The sequence below is a fragment of the Lepus europaeus genome, chromosome 2 (assembly GCF_033115175.1).
Source record: "Lepus europaeus isolate LE1 chromosome 2, mLepTim1.pri, whole genome shotgun sequence".
In the NCBI taxonomy this organism is placed as follows: domain Eukaryota; kingdom Metazoa; phylum Chordata; class Mammalia; order Lagomorpha; family Leporidae; genus Lepus; species Lepus europaeus.
This window is the reverse complement of record NC_084828.1, coordinates 14,077,510-14,088,327: the sequence shown is the minus strand read 5'-3', so window position 1 is coordinate 14,088,327 and position 10,818 is coordinate 14,077,510. Positions and strand designations below refer to the sequence as shown.

Genomic DNA, 10,818 nt, shown 5'->3' with positions numbered 1-10,818 from the left:
ATGACTCCCAGACTGCAAAAAAACCTTGCAAACAAAGGACTCTGTGGAGACATACTTGCAATGCCAACTAATGCAGGTTTATTGAGAAATACATAGTGAGACAAGCTCCCTCTTTCAGAGACACAAAAGCAGAGGTCAGGAGATTCAGCAGCAAGGTCAAAACATGACAAAATTATCAGAGCCTGGGGCATGAATAGAAAAGCTTCTGGAAACATCCAGAGACTACATAGCACCAGTGACCAACCCTTAAAATAAGCTTGGTGCTGGCTAGAAAATTTTGAGCATGCCAAAGGCGGCTTGTGCATGGCTAACAGCCAGCAATCAGGCAGTCAGTATAGTGTTTAGCAATGAAGAGTTTTCAGGCAGCATGCTGGACAATCCTGGAAGCATAGCTGGCAGGTCACGGAGTCTTGACTCACTGGCTCCTACACACTTAGCAAGTTCTTCGGCAGCTGGACACACAGGAAGACTGCTGGTACGTCCGGGAGTACCCACAGGCTGGTTGGCAGACAGAAGAGACTCCTCCCACTGGTTGGCAGACAGTCGAGATGCTGCCCACTGGTTGGCAGACACTGGAGATGCCTCCCACGGGCTGACAGCCACTTGAGACAAAGCTGAATGGCCGGCTGCTGGCAGTTGAGCAGGGATTGGAGACACAGGTAGTTTGTCGCGAGCAAGTTACCTGCGCAGGGCTGGAGATGCAAGAAGTTCGCTGGAAACAAGTAGGCTGGCAGACAGTAGGCTCGCAGTTGGACTCCTGACAGTGGTCCAGGAGCCAAGAGCCAGTTTGGAAGGAGCTGGGCAAATAGATGCTACTCAGGCAGTCGCCTTCAAGGGTTGAAGACATGGCAGCTGGGGCCACGGGGACAGTGTACCTTCCTCCGACCGGCCTGGAAGAGCAATTTCTTGTGGAGCAGTTGAAGGACATGATGCCAGAGAGAGGGCTGAAGGTACTTCAGTGAAGTTAGCTCCCAAGTTGTGAGTGCCACTTCAGGCTCCAGAGCTTTTATATATCCTTGCAGGTGGGTGGGGCTCCCTCCTTGGTCTCCCTGGCTTCTTTGGCTCACAATAGCTTGTCTTAGAACAGCTTGTGAATCTCAAGTTAATTGTCTCTTGAGAAGCCCTCCTCCTCGTAAAGAAAGTTTAGTAGTTTGGTAACTAAGTCATAAGTCTTCTGCACTGTACTTAGTCTGGATTAAGAAGGTTGGTTGACAGCTTCAAAGCTATTGGTCATCCCAGCCCACACGGCATCTGTCATTCATCATGCCTGCAGACGATGAGTGTCATTCTGATCACAACACCAGACACGCCACATCCATCCCACACTCTCTCCCTTCTGACCAGGGCTGATTACAAGCTCACACTCTGTTTGGTTTGTCATTGGCAGTTAATCTGTTTTAAGCATCACTTAATCAGTCACTCTTCCATAGCTAACGGGTCTTCTGGTAGGGAAGGTGGGTGGTGCTTCCTTGAATATGTTTCAAGGTGACAATGGCAAGACCTGCCAGGAAAAAGAATACAAAGTCTTGCATCCAAAGCAGGAGCTGACTCTCAAAATCACCAGCTGACCAAATTAAGATGCCCATGGAAAGGTAGAAGGGCACTGGGACTCCCTCCATGTTCATGCAACAAAACAAATTAGAAGCTAATTAAAAACAACAGCACTTGTAGCCAAAGACCCTTTATAAATAAATAAATTGGATGATCTTTATTTGTAAAAATATTTAATCTAACAACAATGGATAATGATGACTCATGGGCCTCATTAGCATGCTAGTGGAACAGGCTTAACTTTTAAATGATTATAATGTTAATTTGAAGTTGCTGTATCTTTCTCCCAATTTGCCCAATACACACAGAAGATATTTACCTTCACACAAATACATTTGGACAAAATGCATTTTAATCATGGATGAACTAAACACTCTTCAAGGTCATTTTCTCTATCAGAGAAGGAGAGGGGAGAATATGAGTCTACAAAACTTGATCAATGCTGTGTAATTATGGATGGGTGAAGACTATGCTGTAACATTTAATAATTCTTTCTATGCGTGGCAAAACTATAAGCATGGCATTCTTCTTGATTTCATCTCACAACAATATATTCCATTCTGAAACGATACCCCTGTACACAGGTAAAAGAACTGCTTCAACTCTGGCAATATACATACATTCAACACAGGGTAAGTGTTCAGGGTATTTCTACCTCAAAACAGCTGTAAGATCTGATTCATTTCATAAACTGGCTTACATGGGGCAGGGCATGGGCACACTAATGGATTTACATGTATTTGAGGGCTATAGGAAGGCTGTTGTAAACATCCACAAAGCAAACAGCTTTATGTCAGAACTCATCAGAAGTCCCCTTGCAATAGCATCATTCATCTAATTGGGGGTGAATGACACATCCAAACAGGAGGAGGCTGTGTGGGGAGCTCTATTACAGTTCCCAGGGATCAGCCCCCAGCATCTTGCCACTCCCTCAGTGACTCGCAGTGTGTTCTCAGGAATAGTGTGAAATTTATGAGATGACTACTTTCCACAATGTTGTGACTACGTTTTTCCCACCACAGAGAATGTCCTAGTTAGTGTTACTTAGTGTTTGAAGATTAGAGTCCCTGGTCACTGGGCCTGGCTTGTCTGTTTTAAAATGCATGAGTAGTTTACAGGCTTCTACTGGCCACAGATCTGCAGGCTACTATCAAAGAGTTACACTCAGTGGCATAAGTGCCAAAAAATGAAGTCAGTAATAGGGTGCCAGGAAAATCTTTTAGTCTCCATTGCACCATTCCTGGAGCGGCAGACATTTGTATCATTCTTCTGTCCTGATTCCTCTTTTCCATTGAAAGTTCGAAATTACAGATTAAAAGATCCTACAAAATATCTCCATCAGCTTCAGGAAAAGGAAATGGATGCTTTTTGAGCACACCTCTCTTTTCCAGGCATGCAGTTTGAGGCTTTGCAGACCCTGTCTCTTTGAGTCCCTACAGCAAGGCCACAGAGTAGGCTTCGTGTCACACAAAGGCCCTGAAGTTCAAAGAGGTTGAGTGGCTCGCTGAGGTCATGCAGTTCATATTTGACTAAGTTGAGTTTCAAATAAAACAGTACCTGTGAGCAGCCAACCCATGATGAGAATGCTTTCAACATGATGACACACCTTCACTAAACTGTGAACAGGGATCTATTTTTTTAAAAATTTCAATTCCTGCTTCGTTGATGACATTGTGATGGATATGGTCTTCATTTCTCTTCCAAATTCATCAGCTACTTAACAATGAAAACAAACTAAATAAATAAAATAGCAGGACCACTTCGTGGCACAGCAGATTGTCACCACCTACAACACTGGCTTTCCATATCAGAGAACAGATTTGGACCCTTTTTGTTCAATTCCCTTTCTAGCTCCCTGATGATGTGCCTGGGAAAGCAGCAGATGACATAAGGACTTGGTCCCTGCCCACCCACATGGGAAACCTGGATAGAGTTCTGGGCCCCTGGCTTCAGCCTGGCCTGGACTTGGCTCTAAGGGGCATTTTAGGAGTGAAACAGTGGATTGGAAGCTCGCTCTCTCTCTCTCTCTCTCTCTCTCTCCCTCTCTCATCTCTCTTGCTTTCTCTCTGCCTTTCAAATGAATAAATAAATTAAATGCAAGTTACAAACATTCCTTTCCTTATGCTTCATATATATCATCATTCTGCATAAGACTGGACAATTTTTGCTTCATTAGAATAAGATGAAAGTTTGCTCCAAATAAAGCAGTAATAACAGGGAGCCATCAGTAGCTTGAACTACAACAGGAAATTACAATTACTTATAATGGTTGTACATGCAGCAAATCGTGAGAGGATAACAGAGATGTGAACGGATTTTTCAGTCTTACCCGATTTCTAGACAATCTGCCATTTGGCAGGTGTTAAATAGTAGGCAATCTGTTAATAGATCCCTTAGATTTTAATTACTAAATGAAAGTACTGATTTGGCCTACATTGTGATTGGAAGTAGACCATTTCTGAAATATCAGTCAAAAAATGATTTCAGAATGTGAAACTTTTATTCAGGAAGTTTTTGCCACCTAGACCTGAAAAATCAATTCACTTCTCTGCTATTCTTTGAAATTACACTATCCAGGGTATACTTAGGGAAGCTACTCAGTACCATCCTACCTTCTACTTTTAGACACAAGCATTTTATTCTTTATTTGGATACACTGGGAAGTGCTAAAGAAAAAACACACATTGGCAATCATGTGAAGCTTGAACAAAATACAATTTTAATTCAACAATGTCATGAAGTGTAATTAATAAATCATCCTTTCATTGGAATGTAACAAAAATAGATGACCAGCCAACCACTACTACTACATAGTTCTGTGGGATATGAAACTTCCTCTCTGCAAATGGAATTACGAAGATTATTCCCAGGTCTGCAGAGCGTGAAGTGAGGAGAGATTTGATGAGAGCAGATGAGGAGGGATCAGAGGACTAGTAGCCATTATCTTCATCACTGTTGGATAATTGGCTCTTATTTGTATAGGACAATCTAAGTCCTATACAATAATTATCCCAGGCTGGAAATGAGCAATTCTTTCGCTCCAAACTGAATCACAGCAATCACTTACAAGGCTAAGCATCTGAGAGTAAAATGAGTGAAGCAGGTGTGGGCACTAAAGGTTTGATATGCAGAAAGAGTATTTTTCATCCCAACATTGGTGATAACACTGAACAATTCCAGTTCAGAGCAAATCACTTAGCCTCACCAAAGGGAAGAAGAGTAAACTTGTACAAAAATTAATAAATATATAATGGAATTCTGTCATTTTGCACTTTTTCAGAATGATCATGCTCTCAAATTGCAGCTATTCATCATCTCTTAAGAAACATCAAAGAGAAACTCAGAAGTTTAAGTACAGAGCACAACGGTTATTGTAAAATGTAAATGCATCTTGGTTGAATTGTTCTGCTTTTTTTTCTCCCAACTTTACACAAGGCCTCTAGGTTGAATCTCCAGAATCTTTATTAACCTATAAAGTACTGAAGCCCAAGTGATTTGCACCACAAAACTGAACTGAAATTCATTTTCCAACTTCTTTTCAAAAAGCAGCAATCCTAAGACGAGCTGAATCTTTTGGTCTTGGAAGAATGTAGCACAGAAAGCAGAAGGTGAAAAGAAGCAAGCAAAAACCAGCAAACGTTGTTTCTTATAGAACTTGAAAATAGCAATGGCTGGCTGTATGACTTGTGTAAAAATAAATGCTCATTTGGGGTGTCAAGGTTGAAAACTCCTAAATAGAACCAACCTCTCTCTCGATGCTTATTTCCAAATTCATCTAAGTTTTCAGGTGAGCCTTCGTTGGGTATCAAAATCAAGGTGCTGTCAAGAAAGGAAAGGTGAGTAGAATCCCAAGTTTGTTGTCACAAATTCACATGGGAAAGCCCATGTGTATTTGACAGGTGCTCCAATCCTGGTTTTCCATGTAAAATAGGCAGACCCATTTGTGATCAGACATGTGTAATGTTTATGTATAGGGCCTAAGCGAGCAGGTGCCACATCAGCAAAATGTATCAACCTTCTCTGACTCAGAGTTATTTGGGGGCTAGTAAGTACTCAGTAGGGTAAGGTTACTAGAAGCTATGTAGGAGACAGGAAGAGTATATAAACCTTCTCTTAGCATTACCTAGCTGATGTGTGTTTCTGCCCTTCCAACAAAATTCTTCTTGGCCTGAACTGCCGATCCAGAGGAATAGAAATGAAGCATCAGGCAGCACTACCTAAAATTGAGAATTAGACTACCAGAGCTGAACTTAAAATCCTCTACTACAGTTTTCTCAGGTGGTTGATGAAAGACCAAGTCCCACAAAGGGAGCGCCTTGCCAGCTGTATCAGGCTTCAACGTTGTCTCAACCCATTTGCAGCTGCAGCCTTATGCACAAGGGTAGCCCAGCTTCTTGGTGGTGGCGACCAAACAAGGTTCCCATCACTTTGGAGTCCTTAACATACTTCTTGAGAGATCCTCTCAAGAGATCCTCTCTGGTGCCAGGCTAGGGAGGGGCAGGCTGGCTTGCTCTCCACTATTCATGTAAGTGCTGCAGAAGTGGGGCCTCACTTGGACAACACAAAATGTAAACCAGCAGGAAAATGCTTCCAATTTTCAGCTCCAGATAGATGGGTTCTGAAACTCACTCCAGAAATCCCACAGGTCATGCATAAGTTGCTTGCAATCATGGCCAACTTGCTGATATTTTGCAGGGGTGGGGGTGGGGAGGAGGCAGGGGGAACTTCCCTTATTTCTCTATTTCATTCACCCTGTGCTGCATTCCCTGGAATAAAATTCTCAAACTGTCTTCAGCTCTGCTTTTAGGAAAACTTAGATTGAGATGCCATGTTCCAAGACTTTCTAATTTGAAGGAATTAGAAATAACAGCATTCTTAGTTCAAAGTTCCTAAAAGACCTACATAACCCTCTGCACGAAATCCAAGAGAAAGATTTGTACACCAGCTGAGCATCAGTAATATTTTGATAGGAAACTACACATCATTAAAACAACTATTTGTAGGCATATTTTAAAACTTCCAAATCACACACAGTTTTTTCCTTGACATAGGCTGATACTTAAATGTTGATATCCCACCCAAAAGGATTGGAAGATAATTTTATTCTTGACTTCATGTCACAGCTGTTTTCCAAAATTAAAGGACAATTTTTTCCAAATGAGATATGTAGCAACCGTGGAATAGGAAAGCATTTTAGATAGAAAATGTACAGACCCTAAGCAAAATAGAGCTGATTTATCCAAGCCATAATTTCATGGATATTATTACATAAAATGAAGCTTAAGCAAGATTTTTATTTAGGAAGTGTGTTAATACAAAGGTATTAAAAGTTTATATAAAATAAATAACATATAAATAATGAGTGATAGTGAGATTGATCTAAAGTATGGCAAAAATACAACAATAAAAATCATGGCGATGATTTAATAAATGCTTAAATGGCATTAATCGTGCTTAAATGGATTATATAAATAGTAAATATTTAGAGTGCTTTAGCAAATTTTTAAAACTCCTTTTAACTTAGAGAATATACCCACTTACCACCCACTCACATTGACATACACCTGTGTACTCCAAGTACTCAATTCTCTCTTCTGCTAATGAATTAATCCATAATAAATCACTACAAAATTTAGAAACTTAAAATAACCACTTATTTTGCTCATGGATTCTGTGGCTCAGGAATTTGGACAGAATACAACAAACCCAGTTTGTCTCTGCTGTAGGATGTATGGGATCAATAAAGAAGCAGGAGGCTGTGAGTGTCTAAAGGCAAATTTAGTCACTTTATTGACAGTTCCTGCTCGCTGTCAGCCCCGATACCTATGTGTAGCCTCTCCATTTGGCCAGGATTCTTAAACACCGAGGCTGGCTCTAAGACAGAACTGGAAGAGACACCTAGGCTCAGAAGTCCTGCAACATCAATTTCACCAACCTCTTTCCATGTTCAAGAGAAGGTGAAAAAGACTGCATTTCTTGGTAGGAAAATGACAAGAATTCTAGATGAAGAGGAAGGACTGCAAATATTGTTTTAGCCATGAAATCAGATTTACCGTCATTTCCAAAATTGCCAGGATTCCAGATTAGGAATCCCAGAGTTGGGTTTGGTTTACTCTCAGAAAATATGAATTTCACACTCTATATTTTTTGAAATGCTTTGAGTAAACAGAGAGCTCATTGTCTAAGGATTCTGTGAAGGGGATTCTTCCAGGCATTAGAGATACCAACAGGATGTCCTCCACATGTCCTTTGATGTGGGATACCAGACACTCATATAAGGGCTCATGCCCCAGATAGAATAAACCTGGCCAAAGAAGAAAATTCTCAGTACCTTCAAGGTATTTAAGCCACTCACTGGTAATTTTTAAATGTTTATTTGTTTATTATTTTCATGTACTTGAAAGGCAGAGCTAGGGAGAGAGAGAGAGAATCTTCCATCTGCTTATTCACTTCTCAAATGCCTCAAAAATCAGGGCTGGGCCAGGCCAAAGAACTATACCCAAGTCTTTCACAATGGTGGCAGGTACCAAAGCATGAGAGCCATCAATGGCCATCTCCCAGGATGTATTAGCAGGAAGCTGGATCAGAAGCAGAGTATCTGGGCCTCAAAACAGCACTCTGATATGAGACGTGAATGTCCCAAGCAGCGGCTTATCCCGTTGGGCCTCACTCCACTCCAGTGGTAATCTCTTCTTCTGGTTTGATTTCTTAATTAAATACTACGAAGATCCACCATCTTTGGAGAATATGTGTTCAGGGCCTTAAACATCAGATGAAGTAGTGGGACACACAGGAGTTCCCATGAGTTACTTGAAGCTAAGAAAGTCAACAATATGAAAAGATCTGTTCTTTGGAGACTACGCTATCTTATACTTGAAATGAAATTGTTTAGCAACTTGTAGATTGAAAATTATGAAGATAGAATTAATATAAAAAATCAAGAACCAGTAGTAAAGATGAGAATACTGAATTTTTCCCAACTCCTAGACTACCTTGCATTTTCTGTCCTAATCTTATATTCTATGAGTTGGTGACTCTCACTGTTACAGTTATTATTATTTAAAATACAACTCAAACTGAGCATCAACACCTTTTTTGTTTTAGGGTAATGTTTCTTTCCCTACTTAAAACTTAGTTCCGGGTAACTAGATCACAGCTCAAGACAAAAGATCAGTTGTCTTACCCTAATCACAGAACATTGATTTGTCCTTGCTTATCTGACAATGGCTATCTTTGATATTGAACTATCAAGTGAACATGAAGTAAGCAATTGCTTTGGCTAAGCAACGAAAGGGCTAAGTGTTGATAAATTGACCATTCATGAAAAGAATCCACTGGGACTGATGCCCAATTTCATTTTCACTTAATTGCTTAGCATCAAAATTCTTTTTCCCCACTGATATAAGCCAACATATCTGTCCTTGCCCAGAAACCCATTGTGAGCTTAACAGTAACTTTTGGTTCTGAAGCTTTTAAATTTAGGTATTATTCTGAGAGGTACAAAAATATCTAATGTGTTTAAAAAAAAAAAAAACTGAGCACTAGAGAAAAAACTAAAAATGACTAGGAAAACCTAAAAGGAATTTTCAGAATGAAGAACTATATTATGTATTATATACAAGAATTATGGTCATGCTAAATTTAGCATTACTCCAGAATCTGGAGCTATAATTCAGAAGAATAAGTAAGCATTAATATAAAGTAAAAGAGATGAGATAGAGTAGACATCTTCAGAAATAATCAAGTTTTTAAAGAAATGATTTATCAATGTTTTGTTTTCAGACTAGATTGAACAAGAACATATTATTAGAGATCATGTGTTTCAACCTAATGGAAACGCATCAAAGATAATGTTACCTTTACAGAAAGGTAGAGACCTGTAGGGCACCCACAGGTCAAGCAGAGATGTTCTTGTCATCTACAAGACAAATATATCTTGTTAAATATAAGGAATGTACCAATCATGAACTAGACTATTCAAAGAGAGTTCTTATATTACATTGATTTTTAATTGGCTATTTAAAAGTGCAATTAGTACTCAGCACAAGTATGCCAACGTGATTTCAATGTACATTGCATTTGTCTCCTAATTTATTTTTTTAAAGATTTTTATTTATTTATTTGAGAGGTGGAGTTACAGACAGTGAGAGGGAGAGACAAACAGAAAAGTCTCCTATCCGCTGGTTCACTCCCCAAATGGCTGCAATGGCCAGAGCTGGGCCAATCTGGAGCCAGGAGCCAGGAGCTTCTTCCAGGTCTCCCATGTGGGTGCAGGGGCCCAAGGACTTGGGCCATCTTCTACTGCTTTTCCAGGCCATAATAGAGAGCTGGATCAGAAGAGGAGCAGCCAGGACTAGAACTGGCACCCATATAGGATGCTGGAGCTGCAGGAAGAGGATTAATCTACTATGCCACAGGATCGGCCCCGTGTCCCCTTATTTATATATCGGTCTTTTTTAAAGTTTGATTAATGCGAGTCAGTCCCCCCAGATCCTGATAACCCTGGATGAGCTGATGCAACTGAAAGCCTCAGAGGCCATGCAGAACAAAGACTGATCCTGTAATGATTGCCCTGGCACCCTTATTAAAGTGCAGACACAAGACTCAATATGGGACTGGCGCTGTGGCACAGTGGGTTAAAGCCCTGGCCTGAAGTGCCGACATCCCATATGGGCGCCGGTTCTATTCCCGGCTGCTCCACTTCCAATCCAGCTCTCTGCTATGGCTTGGGAAAGTAGTAGAAGATGGCCCAAGTCCTTGGGCCCCTGCACCCCTGCACCCACGTGGGAGACCCGGAAGAAGCTCCTGGCTCCTGGCTTTGGATCGGCACAGCTCTGGCTGTTGCGGCCAACGGGGGAGTGAATCAGCATTTGGAAAACCTCTCTCTCTCTTTCTCCACCTCTCTCTGTAACTCTGTCTTTCAAGTAAATAAAATAAATTTTCAAAAAAAAAAAGACTCAGTCTGAGAGCCAATCTATCTCCCTAAATAACCAAATGATTTCACACGCAGCAGTTAGAGGTACATTGTTTTACTAACCAAACACTTTCTCACATTAGCTCATTAAAGTCCTCCTTTGTCTAATTCTTTCAAGCTGAATAGCTTCAATATGACAGAGGTTGTACTAACTAAATAACCTCTATTAAAAGTCTTGTTTTGGGGCCGGCGCCGCAGCTCAATAGGATAATCCTCCACCTTGTGGCGCCGGCACACCGGGTTCTAGTCCCGGTCGGGGCACCGGATTCTGTCCCGGTTGCCCCTCTTCCAGT

The 10,818-nt window shown here is 41.0% G+C and overlaps 1 protein-coding gene across 1 annotated transcript; it reads right to left on the bottom strand.

Annotated features, from left to right (window-relative positions):
- Positions 1 to 410: 410 nt before the first annotated feature.
- On the bottom strand, positions 411 to 963 carry LOC133747216 (keratin-associated protein 11-1). The gene has a single exon (XM_062175484.1). It carries the CDS (start codon positions 926 to 928, stop codon positions 434 to 436), a length of 495 nt encoding a protein of 164 aa, XP_062031468.1. The 5' UTR covers positions 929 to 963; the 3' UTR covers positions 411 to 433.
- Positions 964 to 10,818: the final 9,855 nt, after the last annotated feature.

Coding starts and splice junctions, on each gene's coding strand:
- LOC133747216 (XM_062175484.1), bottom strand. CDS start 928: ATGTCCTTCAACTGCTCCACAAGAAATTGCTCTTCCAGGCCGGTCGGA.